Raw genomic sequence first — 23,744 nt, forward strand, 5'->3', positions numbered from 1 at the left:
TGAGTTTCCGCACAGTAGCACAGTAGCCACCTATAACGGGCAGGACGCAGCGGGGGCGCTCCACATCACACACGCACACCCCCCCCCCCTTGATTGTTCCTTTCCTTTCTCAGACTCCGAGTACCAACGCTAAGGGGCGCCAGAGACTCGGACTGGAGCGCCTGGCTCCGACCGCGGACTGCCTGGGAGCCGAACTCACCGGCTGCTGCGGAAGTCCTGGGTGACCGAAAAGCCCCATTCTCTCTCTGTGTGTGCATGTTTGTGTGGGGCGCAGGGGAGGGGGCAGTAGGGACCGGGGCTGTGGCAGCCTCCATGGGGTGGAGTGGGGGATTCAGGAGTTTAGGATGTTTCTGATCAGAGGAGGAATTGCTTGCAATTAAAGGGTGGAAAGGGCAGGTTATTTTTTTACTGTTATTTTTTCCCTAGGATTATAGGAGGTCACGTCGAATCTCTTCTTTACTTCAGAGTATGGAAACATGACCAAGCGTGCAGCGGTTTGTTACATATGCTCATTTCTGCAGCATATTTAAGATGGACAAAATACCTTAACTCCTTGAGGCTGAGGATCTCTCGTTGTCTAGAGATCCTGAAGTACATTCAACGCTACCAAATGTCACCCTGGCTCCTCTGGACAGTTAGTTAGCGCCCCTGCCTCCCACTAATCCATTTTCAGGAAACTATCCAATAGTTAAGAAAAGTGCACTGAGACCCTGGCCCAGTCAAAATCTCTAGCTGCCCACCTGAAACTTGGACTTTTTCCAGGAACAGAGAGGGAAGGGAGTGCGAAGATGCTGAAGAAATGAAACAGCATCTCCAGTCCTGCGGTCTTCGCGCTCAAAGGAGGAAGAGGAAGGGACCCAAGAAGAAGAAGAAAGAGTGGGGAGGGGGCATGGAACGGAAAGAGCCACCACCTGAGCTCAGAAAGGCCATGTGTGCGGAGGGTGGGGTCCGGTAAGGGGGTGGCCCCCCAAAGTCGGCCCCCACCTCCTCCTCCCGTCTTCAGTCTTCGCCCTCCTCCTAGGGCCGAATGTGGTGCCAATGCGCCAGGATGGAGAGCGCTGGGCGCGGGAGGAGATGACGCAAAAGCCAGCGCTCCCCCCCAAAAAAGTGTTTCTTCTGGACGAAGATGGCGGCAACTTAGCCCAGGGACTGAAGATGACCGTGGCTCTCGGGAGGCCCCACGCAGGCGTTTCGGCCCCTCGGTCCGGGGAGGACGGCGCGCGGCGGGCGCCGCAGGAGCCCAGCAGCAGCTGCAGCGGCGGCGGCGGCGGCGGCGTCAGCAGTGGGAGCCCGGGCGGCGGCGGCGGCGGCGGCGGCGGCAGCGCCCGCGGGCAGACCTGCAGCGGCGGCGGCGGCGGCGGCGGCAGTTAGAGCGCGGGGTGGGGGGTGGGGGGGAGGGACAGCCCTGCCGGCGGCGGCTGCCCAGGCTCTGGACTAGGGGAGAGAGAGAGCGAAGTAGGAGGAGGAGGAGGAGAAGAAAAAGGAGAAGGAAAAGGAGGAGGAAGAGGAGGAGAAGTGGAGGAGAAGAGGAGGGGAGGCGCTCTGGTCGCCGTCAGTGGGCAGCGGAGACGCGGCATGCCCCTGGCAGGGGAGAGCGGGCTGGCCTCAGCAGGGCCATGGGGACCCGCGCGCTGACGATGCCTGGATGAGAGGAGCGGCGCCAAGCCACCCGCCACGTCCACGATCACCTCCTGCACTCAGCCTCCCCGCCGGCCACCAGCACTAGCCTCCTCCGCCACTCTCTCTCTCTCTCTCCCTCTCTTTTCTCTCTCTCTCTGCATTATTGTTTCCCATTCTGCAGAGGATGGGGTCTGCTGGTGATTAGATCTGAAGCAAGTCAGATCTTCCTCCAAAGCCTGGTAATATTGCTGTAGGCACAGGGAGAGAGAGAGGGAGAGAGAAAAGAGAGGGAGAGAGAGGGAAAGAGAGAAGGGGGGGGGGGAGACAGAGAGAGAAAGAAGAAACGGGAGGAGGGGATAAGGAAATTAAACCCTTTAAGTCAATGCATATTGTGGTGACACCGGCACCGGAGCCCTCACGGTGGAGTCGACCAGGGCTGTGCGTTCCCAAAATATGACCAGGGGTGCTTGGATGTGTCGGCAGTATGACGACGGCTTAAAAATCTGGTTGGCAGCACCCAGGGAGCACGAGAAACCGTTCACCGATTCAGAGAGGGCTCAGAAATGGCGACTGTCTCTGGCATCTCTCTTGTTTTTCACAGTCCTGCTCTCTGATCACTTGTGGTTCTGCGCCGAGGCCAAACTGACCCGGGCCCGGGACAAGGAGCAGCAGCAGCAGCATCAGCAGCATCAGCAGCAGCGGCAGCAGCAACAGCGGCAGCGGCAGCAGCAGCAGCAACAACAGCAGCAGCGACCGCGGCCGCAGGAGCCCTCCTGGCCCACGCTCTTGGCAAGCATGGGGGAGTCCTTGCCCGCCGCCCAGACACACAGACTCCTCTCCGCCTCCTCGTCCCCCACCCTGCCCCCCTCTCCTGGAGACGGCGGCGGCGGCGGCAAGGGCAAGCGAGGCAAAACCAACCGGAGCCAGGCTCTTTTTCTAGGAAACTCTGCCAGACCTGTGTGGCGCCTGGAGACTTGTTACCCGCAGGGCACCTCTTCGGGCCAGTGCTTCACCGTAGAGGACGCGGACGCCGTGTGCGCCAGGAACTGGAGTCGGGGGGTGGCGGCGAGGGGGGAGGAGCAGCAGGTGAGAGGGAAGCACCCAACGCCGCTTTGGAACTTGTCGGATTTTTACCTTTCGTTTTGTAATTCCTACACACTTTGGGAGTTGTTCTCGGGGTGGTCCAGCCCCAACACTTTGAACTGCAGTCTGGATGTGGTGCTTCAGGAGGACGGCGAGATGACCACCTGCAGGCAATGTGTGGAGGCTTACCAAGACTACGACCACCACGCTCAGGAGAAGTACGAAGAGTTTGAAAGTGTGCTCCATAAATATTTACAATCAGGGGAGTACTCGGTGAAATCGTGTCCGGAGGACTGCAAGGTAGGAACGGCGGACCCTCTGACCCCCATCCCCCCACCCTCACCCCACCCCCCATCCACTGCCTGCGCCCGCCCCAATCTGCTCTGTCTGCCACTTTGCTTGGTTGTGGTCTTTTCTACTGTGTTTCTGAAATATCCTCCTGTCTCCCTCCCCAGCGCGGTTCCCGTGGATGTAAGAGGTTGACTTGCTGGCCGAGTCAGAGATAGATGCCCAGCGGACTGCTGGCGGACTAACTTCGATGGGATGCGGTGCTTGTGGGGACTGAAAGATCAAGCCAGACGCTGGGCTTCTGAGATGAGGGAATGGTTGTTGTCTTGTACTTCTTAGAACTATGCAGCGGGCTCAAGCCCTGCTACCTTTCGTGAAAACTGGAATTTGATTGTTACTTTTTAGGATGACATTGATAAGACTGCATGCGGATGACCACAGCGAAAGGCAGACTAGTCAGAGAGCAGCGTGCATGGCTTGCTGTGTGGATTAGCACACTGGAATCCTCTTGATACCATCACTAAGGAAGGGCGGACTGTGGCGAGTGTTTTGTCGTTGTTTAAGCAGGGTTAAGAAAAAGCATTCGACCGGTTTTTTGTAGGAGTTGTTCTGGTTGTTTAGAAAGTCTGGTGTCCTGTAATGTTTTTCCTCCCTTGAACTTGTGAATAATCGTGAATCGGAGACTGCGAGCGTCAAGTTGTAATTAGGTATCTAGTGATCGCTTACCATTGTTCATGTATTTATCAGACACCTTACGTAATTAACTTGATTTTCAGACTGCTCCCAGAATTACTGTCACATGTCTACTGCTAAGCTAGAATGTACTGGACACTTTAACATGCACTATGTTCCTGTTGAATATCACCTTCATTGGTGAAAAAGAGCATGCCCGTTTCTAAAGAGCCTTTTCTGAGTGTTGCTATCCTTGGTGCTGAAACTCGAGTTTGCAAACGCATTCAGCTGTGGAGGCTGCTGCAGTGACTTTTGTCAAAACAGTGATGACCAACTAACTCTCAGTGGTTTTGTCTTAATGCTTTGTCCTAAAAGTAACTTTTAAAAAAAATCAGTACAATAGAAATGAATTTGCTTTTCAATCTCACCTCCCGTTCTATGTTTTCTTAGCACTTTTTTGACTCCTAACCCTCACTGAAAACAATAGTCTCTCCGCCTGCCTCACTTGCGTTGTCAGGAAGACATTGATGGGAAGGCGGAGCAGTAGAAATAGAATTTAAAGGATTTTCTGAAATTTTGACAAGCTGATTAGGGTAAGAGATATTTATTTTACATGAATGTAGTTCAAGGATTGTATTTTAGTTTGGGTTGACTAGATGTGCTTTTGATAAATGAGAGAATGCAGATTGACTATGTATTATTGAAATTCTTTTTATTTTTAATTGGGAGTTAATACATATATCATATCATATAATTCCATAGTTCAACCACACCAAGAAGAACTGTACAAATTGCTACCACAATTTGTTCCCAAATATTCTTTTTCTTCCTGGACTCCTTGACATTGTCTCCCTGTTACTCCACCACCACCACTGTACCTTCCCATCCCCCAAAACCCATATTCTACTTGCTGTCCCTATAGGTTCATCATTCCTGAGTTTCATAGTCTGAAAACCAGAAAAACATAAAACACAGCTTCAAGAGGATGATCTCTGATGACATCACACCTCTGAAATACACCCTAATGCGAACGAACAAAAACAAAACAAGACCAAACAAAAATACAGAAAATTTTGAAAACCAGATCAGGTCCAGCATGCATCACAGTGGGGATCAACTGACAAGGTGTTAACTGTTCAAGGCAGATTTATGCCTTTGCTCTTCTATACTCATCTCTCCAATACCCTCTGTTTAGTAACTACTTTCCTCCCACCCCTCCATTGTGATGGAGGGAGTGCACCGGAGCCTTGTTTTCTATGCCTTGTTTCCTATGTCGTTCCCACAAATGAATCTTGGGCTCCCTCTGTATTGATATTCTTAAGAGTAGAAGTAGAGTCCCATTTTGAAAATAGCAATGTTAACTTTACAACATTAATTTAAAATACCACTTCACTTGATCAATGCATCTGAAACTTTGTTTTGAACCACAAAAATATGTGACTTCATCAGAATTAATATTAATGGTAGCAACAATAATTAATGAATGAATAATAATGAAAAGCGAGCATTTGTACAGTGGTTATTTATTGTGGCAAGGTATGTGGCCCTGAAATAGTAAAGACAAGGCACTATTGGGTTTTCTAAAGCCATCACTAATAAAAAGTTCAAGATGTTTCATCATGTTTATATCTTGAAATTTAAGAGTGCTACCTTGTAAGAGTTTAAGTTTGCTACCCTGAGTGTAAACACGCAAGCAATTTTCAATAAGTTCAACTTGCAAACGTTAAATATTTGAAAGATAGTCCACATTGCCACATCAACTATGGCATATTAGAAAATGTCAGCCAGTATATCTTTGGTCAAAAATGCAAATAAATACATAATAAATGGCCTTTCCCAAGACCTGAGTTAATTTTGAAGTTTAAATTGATATCATAGCCATAGGCTGTGTACTAAATTAATTTATATTATGACGGAGTACTTCTGGATTGCATATTGTAAAAAGTGATAGTTATTAACAGTACACAAAACACGTTGTAAAAACGGACTGCTTTTTAAAAATTCCTACAATGAAAACTAAATATAGACACAGTCCTTATCACCTATGATATGTTGTAGATACTTTTCAGTCATGTCCATTTAAAGAAATCCCACTTTACAAAATTATAGTCTCCAAAATTGCAGATATAAGGTGCAGTTGTTCTTGGTTGATGACTCATAGATCAACTGGTTAGGATATAGAAATGTAAAATAAGCATCATTATTTTGTTAAATGTGTAATTTCAGATTCTGAAGAAGAAAAAATCCCTCAAAAACAAACAAACTCACTAATATACCCACATCCGAACTACACCACAGGGATTAAACTGATACTTTACAAAATGAATCCGAGTCGGGAGCTTCTCTCTGAACACTTTTTATTTATTTTAAACATTGTGAAATGATGACTATCAGTAATACGTTAAAGCTAAGCAAACTCACTGCCATCAAGTCACTGCTGACTCACAGTGACTGTGTGTGAGTTTCTGAGACGGTAACTCTTTATGGGAGGAGAAAGCCCAGTCTTTCTCCCACAGAGATGCTCCTGGTTTTGAACTGCCGACTATGTGATCTTAGCCCATGGCTACAAATGAATACTTTCCCCATATTTTAGAATAAATAAAAAGCCCCATGTTGCATTAAAAGGAAATGTATTATGTATCTAGAGTGGATAATATATTGAGAAGATTTAATACTAATACTTCCTTAAAAGCCATACTTATCTAAATTGTAGAACAGGAAAATAAAGAAAATTAAATATATTTTTATTATAGCCATATGTCATCGAATTACTAATGTAGTTTATAATTTTTAAGGGTTACTATGTCTTGGTTTCCATGTATAGAAATTGATTTAATTGTTTTTTAATTTAAATGTTTTAAAGAAATTTCTGACCCATTATGTGGAATAAGCTAAAAATAATTTCAACATCATCATGGTACTGTGAGTGTGAAAACTGGAGACCAGAATCAACTTTGATTTATTTAGGCAAACCTTGGTATTACAGCAAGTAGTAGATATTATAATTTCATAATATTCTGGGAAGTAACTGCTTTCATTTACAAAGTAGAAATACATATCTACTGAGCAAGTAGTAGATGGCCAAATAATGAACAATTTTATACAGCATTTATACTATCAATTTCCAGCTGCTATGTTCTGTACATGGAATATTAGAATGAATGACAATAATTAGCTTTGCCATTTGTGATGTTAAGAAACATAATGTTGATGAAAAAGAATGTGAACCTGCAAAATTTTTAGGTTGAAGGGAAAGAGTAAAAAAGGAAGTAGTCTTTGCTATACAACTATGAATATATATTAATAACATGTTTTGTTTACTTAAGAGTGAATTTCACTTTCATGTGTCATTCCTTACAAATAATTTTTGCAAATAGAAACTCGAAGACTGAAAAATTTACAGAGCGTGCCTTTCTATACTAGAGATAAGCTTCTGTAGCTATTGGTAATTTTATTTACTTACTACACTTTAACAGAAAATGTCGGTGAAAGTGGATTTGAGATTAGATTCTAACACAAATCACTGCATCATATTTACTTCAGTTTTCATAGAATAGATTTAATCCAGGCAGTCTCAGGAATATAGACAATATCATATTCTTATTTTTGTGGACTCATTTATAAGTGGATCATATTACTTATTTTCATTTAATACATATTGATCAATAGGATAACTTACAGCCTCTAGGCATATGTCACAACGTTGTGACTCAGATTGCCCTCTTTACTGTTATCTCTTACAAACGTTAATCAGTGTGAACACATAGCTTGGTTTGCGTAATGTGCAAGTTGACAAATGGCAGATCTTTTGTTCTTCTTTATCTTTGCTGTCACATACTCTAGACTCTCAAATGAATAGGTTTCTGAAAAAGGATAATAAAATATCTCAATATTCTTTTTCCTTATATGTCGGACTTTATGTAATATTTTGCAATTGATTTCCTACTATTGTGCATGCAAGCCACTGTCCAGAGGTGGACATTACGTCTGCAGACATTCCTTTTATTATGCAACCTCATTTATTATTTTCAGACCATATTTTGCTTCCATACAAAATTGAGGTCTGGCCATGCAGATAATAATTTTTAATGATTACTAAGATTATTAGTAAAGTTAAAGCCACCATCATATCCAATTTTTATGACCTGAATTTATGCTTTAATCTCTTTTCACTAAAGAAAAACTGCCGACACATACACCTGTGTTTCATTTCTGTAGGGAAACACCAGACTTATCTTAACTTTAGATGCCATTTGTTGTGTTGACAGAAAAGAAAAAAATGCTTTCACTTTAGGTGGGAAACTAGGTCAAATTGGTGGCAATATAGGGCACAGTCACAATGTCTTTGAATAATTGCTGTTATTAATGGTTTTGATCATTTTTATCAGGTAATGTCAGTATATACAGGGTGAATGAAAGTCTATAAAGGTAAGAAAATCAAGCAATCCTTTCTCTTCCCTCCTCTGCCTATAAATCATAATCCATTAGGCTAATTTGCCATGCTGCAGAGGTGACTTAAGAACAAACACACAGCTAGGGAGTCCTATTGCCTCTATTTTTACTTCCTGCCTTCCTTTTCAGTGCTTCATCCTCTGTATGGTCCACCCAGCGAGGAAGAACCAACTGTTGACTTGTTTACTGTATGTGAAGTTGTATTACAGTTACACTAGGTTGTGAGAATTTGCTTTAGATCAGTGATCATTAGAGTCACATTGGAACCTCTTGGAGAGTTTCCAGAAAGCCAAGGGTATGGGATTACCTAAGACTGACCATCCCTCTACTCCAAGAGATTGTGATTTACATATTTGCGTTTGGTGGTAGCCTAGCAGCCCTGGTGGCTCTGTGGTTACTCTTTGGGCTGCTAACTTCCAGGCCAGAAGTTCAAACCAACCATCCACTCTGGGGGAGACAGACCAGGCTTTCTATTTTTAACATCTTCAAGAGTTGTAGTCTCAGAGACCCACAGGGGCAGTTCCGTCCTCCAAGAGCGCACTGAATCTGAGTGGACTTGATGGCACTGGGTGTGGCTTTCAGTGGGGTTGGTGCAGGGGCCACGTGTATTTTCTCTCCTGTGGCATTTGCACTTCCAGACTGAGAAGCACTATTGTAGTTGGCTACCAATGTAGAAAGTCCTTTGATTACGTATGTTTAGCAGTACATGATAATCCCATTCAGGAAACTGATGAGTGTGGAATTCAGACAAATAAATTTAGAGTCGTCGTAAGGCAACTGGACATAGCTTGAGGGCGTGGAACAAATGTGACATGATCTGACCACAGACAGGGGAAGAGGAGCGCTGGCTAAGAGGGTTCAGAGATGTGCCAGAAGAGGATGCAGAGACAATGAGACAGACAGACGGAGAGAAGACTGGAGATTGCAATGCACAAGAAGAGGTTGGTTGGATGTGGATTTCTTGTCTTTTAGTCAGAATTGAGTGAGTCTACTGGGGAATAAATTATGGGCTGTTCACACCAATTGAATTTGTGAAACACAACTTATCCTTGTGACACTAATCCGTTATTTACTTATAGAGACCCCAACTACATTGCTTTTGTCTTTAATTTTATTCTATAGAATTGGCTTTTCATAATATATCCCATGCTTCCAGGGCCTATTCTTTCTTTTTCTATTCTTTTAAAAAAATCTAGATGATTACTCATCTTCTTTGTGTGTGTGCCCTCTCGGACAGGAACGCTCAGACACAAGGTTGGGAGATTTTTTATTTATTTGTTACTTTCTTTTACAATTCTGGAATAAATTGGTAACATCTACGAAGATACAAACTACAATGTGTCGTCACCGATTAGTATCAAACTTAATTCAGGAATTAATTTCAAGAAGTTTAAAATTGTTATGATTTGAAGTGATTGCAACCTCTGTCTTCTATTTAACAATTTAATTGAAAGGATCGTGTAAACGTTAAAACTAAGTTTTCTCCAATCAATGTGTACTACATCCAATATGTAGCAGTTAAGCCTTGGGCTTTGGTCAGCATGGTCCCCAGTTCCAAACCACCAAGCAGCTCCTTGGGAGAAAGACTGGGCTTTCTACTCCAGTAAACAGTTACAGTCTTGAAAACCCATTGGGACATCATTATGTGTCCCAGTGCATTTTGGGGGGACATGCAATAGTGAAGATTCTTTATTGGAATGTTCAAATCTATTCTCATTATTGAAAGCTGAAATAAGAAAAGTTCAACAAATGTGTGTGATTGCATCTGTGTGCTTTCATTCTTCCCGTGGTTATAACTTAGGTTATTATGCACAAGTGCTATGGTTTGCAGGAATGAATGTAACTATTTAAGTGGGGGATGAGTTGAGGTGATATTTTATTATTTTCTCACTTGGTAGTCTGTTTCTACATTCAGCCATTTATGAACAAAATGTTGTAGAAGCTACCGCAGATGGTTAAAAACAAAAAAGTCCTGTGAAAAATACAAGTTCAGCACTATTTAAATACTGCTATGGACCTTAGTCGTAGTATATCTGCACAGATGTGTATGCTGGGCCAATGCAATACTCTATCCCCTTGTAACCACTTCTATGAAAAACACAGAAGGGCTGTGAATGTCAGCGGCCCTGCTCTGTGCATCAGTCAAAATTAGCAACTTTTCCTTTTTATCTTCCTCCCCGCTCCTCCTCCTCTTGAGGATGTCTGCCTTCTGTTCATGGTTTCATTCATGTTCCAGGAAGCTTCCTGGAAAACTTGTTAAGTTCAAGATTTGTTTTTGTCTCCCTCATGTGCAACCAGGGAGTATTTTGTTCAGTTCTTCAGAGGGTGTCTGTAAGTTGGAACAACAGCAACGTCTTGGATGTCATTCTCTGTAGAACATATCGGGAGGCATGTGAACTACAGCAGTGAGGTGGAGCTTTCTCTCTCTCTCTCTCTCTCTCTCTCTCTCTCTCTCTCTCTCTCTCTCTCTCTCTCTCTCTCTCTCTCTCTCTCTCTCTCTCTCTCCAAAGTGATGCCTGGAGCAATGTGACAGTGGTTGGGAGTAGGGTGAATTGATGTTAGGGAGACCGATTTCAAAGCCGCTCTCTTTATTGTGAGTATATTGCGATCTTCAAAATCATCACTCTCCAACCACAGTTTGGGTTACAATGTCAATGTTTTATAGTCTGTGCTGTGAGTATGGTGGTCATTGGCCACGTGTATCCTCAAAACATGGCTTCTATGAATGGGGATGAGAATTTTAAACTTTATTTAATTTTTATTAGTTTAGATTTAAGTAGCTTTTGATGTAGTGGTTACACATAGGGCTTCTAATAGCAAGGTCAGCAGTTCGAAACCACCAGCTGCTCTTCGGGAGAAAGAGGAGGCTTTTTTAATCTTGTAAAGAGTTACAATGTCAAAAACCCTCAGGGGCAGTTCTACGCTGACCTATAGGGCTGTGAGGGGCCAGCATTGACTCAATTATCAGTGTTTGATTTGGGTTTGGTGTGAATAGTGGTTACTATACTGGATAGTAAATTGCTAAACTATCTCTGTGGCTATAATTTAAGATAAAAGATTCAGTTCTGGAGAAGATTCTGAGTTCAAATTGACGGTATTTAAAAACTGAATGGTATGTAGAGAGAGGCTATAATCCTAGATTTATAAAATGTGAGAATGGGTGGTGTGTTAGACAGGGTTCTTTAGAAAAATAAAACCAGAATACTAATAATTTTATATGTATTTATACAGATAGCTAGATGTATACCATAAGAAATAAACAGTCAATTAAATTATAAAGCAGTACAAATGGCTCAGTGCAACTCACTCCCATGAGACAGCTGTGAGACAATGGTAGTCCTTCGAGTCTTGAGGGCTGCCGGGTAGTCCTCTGTAGAACAATTCAGGATATCTGGGCACAGACAGCAAACAGTAAGGCAGGTCACCAACAGTCAGCCAGATGACAGGGTCTTACAGTCCTCAGCTCAAGAGATGTAAATTCCAATGATGTGGCGAAGCAGGTGTCAAAGGAACCTCAAATTACAGCGACATAGTCCATGGGTTAGGTGTCCCATAGGTAGTGTAGCTTGCAAATTGAGGCAAAGAACAAGCAAGGCAGCTGCATACTGGTCTGATGATCAAAGAGCAAGAGACAAGAAAGGCGAGGCTCACCAAGCCATTTATCTCTCCACCCTTCAATTAATCCCACATGTGTTTTTCAGCCAGGTTGGTACACTAAACTAACTACCTGAGGTGGATATTCATTCTACTTAATGGGATCATAAATACAAGAAGAAGAAGAAATTGGGATTGAGATCAGTCAAAAATGACATATTAATTTCTGGAATCAATGATTTTAGGTGGATATGTTCTGGATATGCCGTGTAAGAAAGGAGCATGGGTATGGATTGTATCCTAGAAGCAGAGAAGTGAGATAGCAGCATAAACAATGTGGAGAATGCTAAGCAATCTGAGACAGAACATTATTTGATATTTGGGGTGGAGAAGAGATCTGCAAAAAAGACTACAAAGGTTAGATCTGTACGTACAAGTCGAGAGTGTTGACTCTGATTCCTGGCGACCTTATGAAACCTCAGAAACATCCCATGGCCTTGTATTATGCTATCTTTGTATCTCCATGGGGGTTATAATGGGGCCCAGTGTGCAGGCTTCAGGGACCAGGAGAAGTATGCTCCACATGAGGAAGAAGAACCCATGGAAAGAGCCATATTCTCCCACAATGGAATGGGCTATAAAGTGAAATCAGGAGTACATTGCTATGGAAGATATAAAAACAGGATGGGATTTGGCTGCTATGAAGTTGCAGGTAGTCCAGGTGCTTCTTAATATTCTGTCCAATATCCTTAGGGAGAAAAAGAGGTGCTCAAAATGATAACTTTTTACCATGAGATTGCACTTATTGCCAAAACCCCAATAAAAAGTACATTACACATAAAATAGAACAATTTTCTTCTTTAAAAAATTATTAGGGGCTCATATAACTCTTATCACAATTCATACGTACATCAATTGTGTAAAGCACATTTATACACTCGTTGCCCTCATCATTCTCAAAATATTTGCTCTTCACTTAAGTCCTTGGCATCAGCTCCTCATTTTTCCCCTCCCTCCCCACTCCCCCTTCCTTATGAACCCTTGATAATTTATAAATTATTATTTTTGTCATATCTTTCACTGTCCAACATCTCCCCTCACCCACTTTTCCATTGTCCATGCCCCAAGGAGGAGGAGGTTATATGTAGATTCTTGTAATCGGTTCCCCCTTTCTCCCTCAACTTCCCTCCACCCTCCCAGTATCACACTCACACCATTGGTCCTGAAGGAATCATCCCCCCTGGATTCCCTGGGTTTCCAGTTCCCCTCTGTACCAGTGAACATCTTCTGGTCTAGCCAGACTTGTAAGGTAGAATTGGGATCATGATAGTGGGTGGGAGGAGGAAGAATTTAGGAATTAGAGGAAAGTTGTATGTTTCATCTTTGATACATCGCACCCTGACTGGTTCATCTCCTCCTGAGCCCCTTCCGTAAGGGATATCCAGTGGCCTACAAATGGGCTTTGGGTCTCCACTCCACACTCCTTCCTCATTCACAATGTTATGATTTTTGTTTTGATGATGCCTGATCCCTGATCCCTTCGACACCTAGTGATCGCACAGGCTGGTGTGCTTCTTCTATGTGGGCTTTGTTGCTTCTGAGTTAGATGGCTGCTTGTTTATCTTCAAGCCTTTAAGACCTCAGATGCTATATCTCTTGACAGCTGGCTTTCTTCACCACATTTGCTTATTTACCCGCTTTGTCTTCAGCAATGTATCAGGGAGGTGAGCACACAATGGTATGACTTTTTTTTCTTTGATGCCTAATAACTGATCCCTTCAGCACCTCCTGTTCTCACATAAACATTTTTCTTATGCAAACACTTTCCCCATCATAACAGTACTTAGAATTTATCGAAGGAAAGCCTTAACACCAAATGACTTGAACTTTGAGCAATTTCTCTTCCTCCTATTATAGTATAATAGTTTAAATTTTACTGGTAAGAAATTAATCAATTGCATTTGCTTATCTTAGAAGTGGCTAGGAACTAAATTAGACTAATCTTTCTCTTGTGTATGTATATATGTTTTACTCTTATGACAAGAACATCAATCACTGATATACACTCTCAAGCAACCAACAACCTTCTAGAGTATAGTAGGCCTCAAAAATAGGATGGCACTTGGAAAGGAAAGATTTGTCTTAAAGTTTTCCCATTGGTTATAGAGTACTTCTTTTCATCCATTAATACATTCCTATCATCTATCTTAGAAAATTTTTCAATAGGATGAGGTCGCTTTGTCAAAATCCCTGGTGTCATGGAATAGCACCAATCAAACAAGGGGTAAAGAAATAACTTTAGCATCCTTCTTTTATTTATTCTCCATAACAATCCAACAATGTGGGCAAAATTCTCTAATAGCGTAACTAAGGAGTAGAGTAGCCAAGAAGAAATAATGTGGAAGTTTGAATAAGCTTGGCATAGGCAAACATTTAACCCAAGTCTGCTCCTCCCCTGGGCGTAGCCTTAATGCTCAAGGATACCATATACATTGGCACACATCTTTTATCCACACCCTACTCTCTCTCTCTCTCTTAGGAGATGGGTAACAGGGGCATATAAAAGAAAATGAATTTATCCAAACATTCATTTATCTTAATGGCTTGACATATGAAATCCCTAGAGGCACCTTATTTCTGACAAAGACTGTCAACCAGAAATCATTCACTAAGAAAGAAGGTTTCAAAGCTTTGTAGCTTTGTATCCGTGTTGACTTTATTTCTTAATTTTTCTTAATGGCTTGGCATATGAAATACATGGAACAAGATGAAGTAGCTGAAATGATGCAGCAAATGCAACAGAGAAAGCACAACATGATATTTCCTGCCCTTGATAGAGTATAACAATTCACTCTTGTCAGTATAATGCTGTCATCAATCTGAGCCATTTGGTATGCCCTGTGTCTATTTTTATTCAATTGGGCTTATTTTTAATAACATGACAATCTACAATGCATCTTGTGTGACAAGCTACTAAAGGGAATTTTCCAAAGGGCCGTTCAGCAGAGTTCCCCTGAGCTTTACACATAATGAAGAGCTACCCTTTGCACTTTGGGGGCTTGCTGTGGAAGGAGACAGGTCGGAAGGATCCACTCACTGTCAGTCCTGGAGAAGGCAGCCTTTTCTCAGAACGGTCATATGCTTCTTTGCAAAGGTAATGACAATTGTTGTCCAGATGTATTAACGTATGCCGCATAAAGAACATTTGAATAATTTAATTTGTGATCATTACCCCGAGATGCGTTCTTGCCTTACAGCTTTGCGTTTACTAAGGGAAAGAAACATATGCTAGTCTTTTAAGAAATAGATCTTTAGTGGAAACTATTCTTGGGTAATGCGAGCACTGTGGCTACCTCGAAAACTGTAATTTAGAAACTGAAGTAGAAGATAGCTAACGGTGCATTTCATCGCGTGTGACTCACGTGAGGACATTAAAAACACACACAAAATCCATAGGTAAACAGTCACTATTAAATCAAGAAAGGTAGGACATCACAGGGACATATTTGGTTTTTTCTTTCTAGAGTCATCCCAATGCTCACAGAGATGACAAGGTATGTAAATTCTTTTAATGTGAAATCTACTACTGAGTACCAATCTGGGCCAGTCTTCCCTTTCCAAAGGGTCTCATTTCAGCTGTGGGAAGAAAGAATTAGTTCGTCTTCGGAGCTTTGGAATTGAAATGGTGTTTCCGCCCTACCCCAGGTTTTCCCTATTTCACTTGCTCATGAGAAATTCATTTTCTCCCTCTGCAAATCAGTAGGCTTCCAAGCCAGATAATTACAAAAGACCAATTTTATAAAATATGATGTTTGATATCTTTATTGCTAAACAGCAGAGCCTTTTATGTGGGAAATATAAACACACTAGTTTATTTGTACATGCTCCTTTATGGGTAATTATGGGTTTGAAAAGTAATAAGCGGCAGTCTAATTACTCCAGAGATAGCAGTTGGGGGCATATATCTTTAATCTGGCCATTTAAAAAAAGAGATAACTATTCATTTGTGAACCTTTTCCCAGAAGCAATTGAGAAAGAAAAACCAACCAACCAAATTGGTGTTTTAATCATTATTTGGTTCTACTGATCACTTGATGAATTGTCAGAATCCTGAAAGATATTATAACCTGTTTTGCATAGTAAAAATTAGGAGAGGATTAAAACAGAGAAGCTTCCACTCAACAGAAAAGGGTAAGAGAGACGTGACAAGGAAATAGCAACTTTATTGATTAATTCAACGATATACTTGATATACAATTACATATCCTGAAAATATACATGCTCACAAAGGATGGAGTCTTCTGCTGCTGCTTGGTCACAATAAGTTGGCTTAAGGTGCCAGTCAATTAGGAGACTGTGAAACTGAGAGAGATGGAAGTAGGGATGTTGGCATAAAAATTTGACATATCCCTTTCCTCACTACAGGATGCTTTTTGGACGATTTAACACAAATGTTGGTAGCCTCAAGATTATTTCACCAACTGAGAAATTACATATACAGGTCAACTATCCCCGCCCCTGCGGGGTATTAGACCAGCTATCCCGCATCAAGCTGGGTTCGAACTGAGGCGTGTGCATGAAAGGAAAAGAAAGAGCTATGTACAAACATGGGATGGGGGTGGGGTGGGACTCCAATCTGATGGACTGGAGTCTTGAGTGTATTTGAAGCTTGGTATATATACTCTTCTTACACAAGGGAATTGGTTACAAAACAAACATCAAAGAACTTAAACATTCCTAAACTCTTATCTATGCAAATGTTACTTAACTAGTCACAGTTTCTTAACTTTAGAATAATAAAAGCACTAGGTTCAAGGACAATCACATGGATATGCAGGATTCAAGAGAGCCTCAAAGAGATTATAAATAACTGAGTTGTACCTCAATGCTTTTAGCAGCAAAGTCACAAACAACAGTCATTTTGCAATGCTTTTGTTTGCAGAGATGCAGAGATGCAGAGATGCAGGGGACTAAATAGTCACCCATTAGTAAACACCTTGATCAGCCAGATGCTTCCTACACGCCCCCCCCCCAATTCAAATAATATGCAAATATTTAAAAATATTACCTTCCAAAATTATTATGTACTTTTTCAAATTACAGACTAGAGTAGCACATCTAAAACGAGAGAGATTATATCCCTAATGGTCACCAGAGCCCTTTGGGAAAAATCTTCCCCTCCAGTGACAAATACAAGCAACTAATGTGGCTGCTTTGATAAAAAGATGTGAAGAAAACTTGGTACCATTAGCAACTCAAATATATTGAGAATAATTATGGTAAATAATATTATTTCTCTTCATAAAATATGTGATTTGACTAAATTTTACATTTTAATTTAATTTGAATTTTAGAAAGAGAGTAAAACTATGTCCAAAACTGGAGGGAAATTTTCACCTCTGCTAAGATAATTAAGGACCTTTGGTAGCATAGTGATTAAGCATTGGGCTGCTAACTGCAAGGTCAACAGTTTGAAATCACCAGCTTCTCCTGGGGAGAAAGACAGGGCTTTCTACTCCTGTAAATGGTTGGTCTCGGAAACTTACAGGGAAGTTCTATCCTGTCCTATAGGGTTGCTATGAGTTGGCATTGACTTAACGGCAGTAAGTTTAGTTTTTGGTTTTAAGATCCTAATAATTAACAGCACTTACCATTGGTGTCAGGTCAATTTAATTCTGTGGCATAAGTTTCACAATTCTCACCACTTTATAACTAGTGAAGGAAAGCTAGGCCACAGGACTTTTTATCAAGGCTCTTAACTATCACCACATGCTTGCTTTTTGTCACTATATCGTCCAGAAGAAAGCCTATCATTTAAAGATTATGGAGGATTGAAAATGGAAGAAAATGAGACATCTATCTAAATATTAGCTTTAAGATAATTTCAGCAGCACATGTGAGCAGCTTATACCATAAATCTATAAAATGCAGCTTGCTTATCCGATTTGTTTTTCTAAAAGAAAAAGATTAAGGAAAGAGGGAGGAAGGGATGGAATGAGAAAACGAGAGAGGGAAGGAAAAAGCGGGAGAGGAGGAGAAACAGAGAGCATGCGTGCACACAAAATTACCTTGTGTTGATTATAAAACCTGGATGTCCAGTCTTTGACTGCACTTCCACTGATTGGCACAAGCACAATGGCCCTTTGAACCTGGGCATGCTGTGCCTGCTTCCAGCAAACAATGAGCCCAAGGGACACCCTGCAATAAAAAGTGCATGCAGTTTTCAACTTGTTCACTGGAACATGTATTGTGGAAGTTCTGAGTTCTCATGTCAAAAGTGCCCCTAACACAAGAATGCCCCCCATGCTGTGAGGAAGGCCAAACCACACCCGTAAGGCAATGGCTATTTCTTCTTCTTCTTCTTTTTTTTTTTTTTTTTTGGCTAAGCTTCTTCTAAACGGTGCTTTCTGAATCCTCTCTGGACTGACGCTGATTCATAAGTAACGAAACCTGCGGGTGATTCCAGCCCTGCTCAGTTAAGCCATGCCAAGTCATCAAACCTTTCCAGCCCAGAGCCGGTTATTTCAGAGGATAGAACAGCTTGCGTTCACTATACACTGTCTGGGCCCCTCATCTCCTGAATCCTCAAACATAAGGGAAATAGCTGCTGTTTTCAACTGATGGGTTTGGGGGTGGTCCTTGACCCAGCGGCAGATGACTAGGATAGGGCTACATCATATTTGACTCATTTCTCAATTATGGGAAAGGTCCCATTGAATACATGTAATGACAATGCAAATAAAATAGACCTATCTTGCTTTGTATAGTGTATTGAACTATTTATCCTTCTGCTTAATAGTGTGGATAAGTAACTCTGTGAAGCTGTTCATATGATACTTTTCCTTCCCAGTTCATTTAATTCATCCAGTAATATTTCTTTGTCAATGAATATGCATCTATCCTGAGGTGTTATGAGATATATGAGGGAGTGTCCAAAAATTTGTGGTAAAATACAATGAAAAGATAATGGAATTTTCTTGGAAAATCTTTGAATCCACTTGTATGATATTAATTAGCTATAATGGAATATAAATGAAAAACTACAGTTTGAAGATGAATATGAATAAGCCATAGAAAGACAGCACCATCCACTGGGGATTTAGGAAACCTATTTCTTGCTTCTTTCATTGGATTATACTAATATGTATTTTTCCATCTATATTATACTAATATGTGTTTGGAACAAAAAAATTGACACTACGGTTCCAAATAACTACAAGTTTCAAAATACATCTGTTGGACTTCTTGAGAGAAAAGCGGTTTTAGGATTGTATAATCTGGAAAATTAGTTGAAATCCTCACATCTTGTTTTTTCAATCAAGAAACCAAAGAGAAATAATCCTCTTGCAATTGAATAATTTCATCTGCCCAGAAACATGTAACAACTTCAAGTGGGCAATTATCATGAACCTCTCTCCTAGACACACAATTTCTATTGCTCTTAAGAGAAAAGATTTGCATTTTCATGCTTATGTTAAAATGATCACTTCTTTGATCATAAACCCTTCAACCATACGCTTTGAATATTGCAAAGAGTGTTTCCAAACCTAAAGGTCCTTTAGTTTATTTGAAATAGCATCTGAGTTAAAGGGGAATGTGGAAAGCACACGGAAAAGACAGGTGTTGTGTAATCGGGGTCAAGCCACATTATCAAACTCCTGGGCGGGTCAAACACTCAGTGTTCATGAAGGAAAGCATTCATCAACTTCCTCAGTGATTGAATCGATTTTTATCAACAGAGTCGTTTGCCAATTTCCACTGGTGATTTCAAAAGTGGAGTAATAATGTGTTTGATTTCTTTTTAAAGTGTAGATCAAGGTGAAACTGCTCTGAGGGGCTCTTTGTTTTCTACTTACAATAAAAGTAAAGAAGACCGCTGTATTGCTTCGTCATGCATTGCTATAATTTTAACAGATTCTTCTACATTGAGCGGTAACGTCATGTGTGCAGACAGGCACCGCTCAAGGAGTGTTTCGAACCTGTGACCTTCCTACGGTAGATCGCCAGGCTTTGCTTCAGAAACCCTCCTCCCCAACACCCACCCCCACATGGGCTTTTCACAGCCAACATCTCCCCTGTTGTCCCATTTTTGTCACCTCTAATAAACCAAACTCATTGCCTGAACCCGGTTCACATTGACCCTATAGGAAAGGGTGGAACTGCTCCTGTGGGGCTCCCAAACTGTGACTAGTTAGAGATCTGAATGCCTCGCTTCTCGAGCTAAATGATTGGTACTTTTGAACTGCTGACTTTGTGGTTAGCAGCCCGATGAGTGTTCTCGGGATCAGGGATCCTCTTGCGTCACCTCCAAAAGTAAAGTCTCTGCCATTGAGTCACTGTTGACTCACAGTGATACCCTGGGGGTTTCCAAGACTGTAATTGTTTACAGGAGTGGAAAGCCCACAGAGCTGCTTCTGATTTTGAACTGCCCACTGTGTGGATCACAGCCCCAAGCATAACCACTAGATCACCAGGGCTTCTCTTGTGTCAGCAAGCAACTCCCAATTCTCACTGCTATCAAGTTGTTCCTGACTCATGTAACCCTATAGAACAGCTTGGAACTGCTTACCCACATGCAAGGTTGCATATATTTATGGGAACAATGCATTCTTCTGTTTTGATGGAGCCACTGGTAGGACTGAGCCCCAAACTTTTCATTAGCAGCCTAGCACTTCACCCACAGTGCCACCAGAGTTTCTTAATTAATGGATGATCAAAACAAACAAACAAACAAAAGCATTGCCATTAAAACAGTTCTGACCCAATGGAACCGTTTAGGACAGGGTAGAATCTTCCCTGTGGGTTTCCAAGACTGTAACTCTTTACCAGAGTAGAAAGCCTCATCTTTCTCCCATGGAGCAGCTGGTGGTTTAGAACTGGTGACCTTGGGGTTAGCAGCCCAACGTGTAACCACTCTGTCACCAGAGCACCATGATTAGCAGGCTGGCGCACATTGTCTCAGTGTCTGCGGACCTGATATCAGGACACAGTTTAACTCCATGCTCAGCAAGCTGCAAACAAGATGTCAGCCCGAGCTGAGGTGTCATCTCAGGCTCTGCTAGGGACACTCAGACTCCAAGCTCTCACAGTTTTTGGCAGAACTTAGTTCCCTGCAGGCTGTTGGACCGAGGGCCTCTGTCTTCCTGACTGTTGGCCGGAGGCTGCCTTCAGTACTTTGCCCTGTGGTCCAATTTAGGCAGCTCACAACCTGGCACTCTAAAGCCATCAAGAGAGAGAGACCGTCTCCTCAAGACAGATGTGACCGTTTTTGGTAATCTCGTAAGTGACACCTTTTCACCTTTGCCATATTGTGTTGTTTAGGAGCGAATCAAAGGTCTTGACCACATTCATGAGCAAGGCGTCCAACCAGGGCTTGCCCATCAGGAGGCAGGGACTGTGGTTGGCATCTCAGTTTGTTCACACATCTATAAGTCTGAAAGTCGCTCAAACATATTATTGTATAGATCATCTGAAATTAGTTTAAAGATTTAAATCCAAGGCATGATTTAAAGCATGATCATCTTGATTTAAGTCATTTAAATCATGATCATCTTAGGTAGGAAACATGTCTATTCTTATTTTATGTTGTCACTAAATCAAGATGTGGCTGATAAATATATAACTGTAAATACAGGAGGCCATTGTTAGGATTAAATGCAAATAACTTCTATTTGTGGGAGGTAGTTAAATACAATTTGTTAGACATGGTTATACATAAATAAAGTGGAACTTCAGTCAATGAATTAAAAAATATTATTTCCAAGCTTTTTTGTGTCCATCAAACTTTATTTTAAGTAAAATAAATTCTAAGGGTTGCCTCAAAATAGATTTTTAAAAAGCTAAGACATTTTCTCTATGTAATAATAAATGCCAAATAATTACTTTAGTGAAATACAATATGTGTCCCAAGAAAGCATGTCAGGGTAAATTAATGAATCTTTAGAACCTGTAGTTTCTCAGCAACTCTGATAATAAGATGGATTTATTTGGACCAATGCAGTAATCCCATCTACCTCGTTAGTCATCCGCATAAATCTCCGTGGCTGGAATGCTGCCCACAGGATGAATTCAGACGAAGGGGCTCAGCAGTCAGGTTTGAAATAGGCCTGTAGACACTATTTGAAGACTAGTCTAGCATCTTCCTCTCACACCTTAGTGGAATTATTACTAGAACTTTTTACCAGTGTCAGAGTGCCAGAGATTCTTGCAGGAGCGGAAACCATTGAGCATCATTTAGCTACAAAGCCGGAGCCTGATGTCTTTCATACATTGACTCTTCAGAGGTGAGGACTTGATAAGTTGTTGATGATGGTTGATTTTGTTAAAGAGAGGAGTGGTGGATGTGGAGTAGGAAAGGAGGGCTGGAGCACAGTTGAGGAGGGTTTTGAGGTGCAAAAGGAGAGTCCCTCTTCAAATGTAATTTTTGAAGAGCATTTATATGTAATGAAAAGAGAAAGATGTTAAGACTAAAAGGCACCACACAAGAATGCATCGCTGGGGAGACAGAGACCAGTAGCATGAGGTCATCATGGTATCCATGGTTTCAGAGATTCAGAGACATGACAAAGGTAAGGGAGGACAAAGGAGACTGTCACAAAAGCATCCTTGGTGTTTTATCAGAACATCTCAGTTATAGGTAGGACTACAGAAGCAGGAGCCAGGACCATGATTGAAATTTAAATAAATAAATAGATAGATAAACAAACAAATAAATAAGCAAATAAATAGACCGCAAAAAACTCACTTACATTGAATCCATTCCAACTCTTAGCAACCCCATAGGAGAGGGTCGAACTACCCCTGTCTTTTTCTGAGATTGCAATTCTTTACTGAAATAGAAAGCACCAGCGCTCTCCAGCTGAGTAGCTGGTGGTTTTGAATTGCTGCCTTTGCAGTAAAACAGCCCAATAACTACTCTACCACCAGGCTCCGGATTGGAACAGAGCATGTAAATCATATTGGATAGAAGAGCCTACACGATTGATTCAGAGACTTCCTACCCAGGCAATCAGGATGTGACTCATGACCATGAGACCCCAGCACTTCAAATTCCATTAAAAACACACTAAGGAAATGCCCTAAATTGGCTAGGAGAGTGACAGAACCATCAATCTCTAATGCACTCTGCTTGAGGGCAAGGCTGTTCACACTGCTGCCTAATGGGCAGAAGGTATTCAATGTGAGCTGAATTTATGTGGAGGCTCATAAGTGGATTTAGGGCTTCCGCTGCAAACTACAGCCTTTTGCAAACTTAGGTCTCAGAAATGAAAGCTGTGTTACAGAAACCAGAAAAGTGCATCGATCGAGAATGGCCCGGTTATACCGAAATAGTTCTCACCCAAACATGCCCAAATCTCAGTGGCTAGCAACATTACCAGCTAGTTTCCTTTCTTGCTTACACCAGATGCCTGGCGTAGATTGCCCATGGAGCCGTTCTGCTTTGTCTCTGTCGGATTCAGGCTCACAGAACAATGTCTGTCTACATTGTCAGTCCCATGGCAGCGGGTAAAGAGAAACGGTGCCATACTCTGGCTCTTAAAAGTACAGCTTGAGTGATTTATGGCACATAAATTGACTGACACAAGTCACAAACCACTTCTCTGCTCAACAGAGCAGGAAGAGAACTAACTAGACTGTCTGGCAAGCTGCAGTACAATCCACCATGGAGGAAAAGGCTACAGTGCAGAGCCGGCGTTCAATGAAGTGCTTGTATATTTCAGTGTTCTGTCTGTGATCCAATTCAACCCTCGTATCCCAGGGGAAAAGGAAAGCTTTCTTAGTGACAGTATCAACAATTATATAGCACAAATCCCAAACTACTGCCATTGAGTCATAGTGACCTGATCTCGAGTTTCAGAGACGGTAGATTTTTATGGGAGCAGACAACCTCATCTTTCTCCACCTGGTGGCTTCGATCAGTTGACCTTGTGGTTAGCCAAATGCCTAGGCTACAGCACCACCAGGGTTCGTTAGAAACTATTATAATATAGATCACATTGGTATATGTGATAAATCAGTCTTTTGCACCCGTGATT

General features: G+C 41.8%; 1 protein-coding gene across 1 annotated transcript in view; it reads left to right on the plus strand.

Annotated features, from left to right (window-relative positions):
• Positions 1-2,073: 2,073 nt before the first annotated feature.
• NALF1 (NALCN channel auxiliary factor 1) overlaps positions 2,074-23,744 on the plus strand; it is a 774,626-nt gene continuing 752,955 nt past the window's right edge. Inside the window, exon 1 of the mRNA XM_075562620.1 lies at positions 2,074-3,003. Within this exon, the coding sequence (XP_075418735.1) occupies positions 2,074-3,003 (930 nt within the window). The remainder of the gene's footprint in view (positions 3,004-23,744) is intronic.

This window comes from Tenrec ecaudatus, chromosome 11 (assembly GCF_050624435.1).
Source record: "Tenrec ecaudatus isolate mTenEca1 chromosome 11, mTenEca1.hap1, whole genome shotgun sequence".
Lineage (NCBI taxonomy): Eukaryota > Metazoa > Chordata > Mammalia > Afrosoricida > Tenrecidae > Tenrec > Tenrec ecaudatus.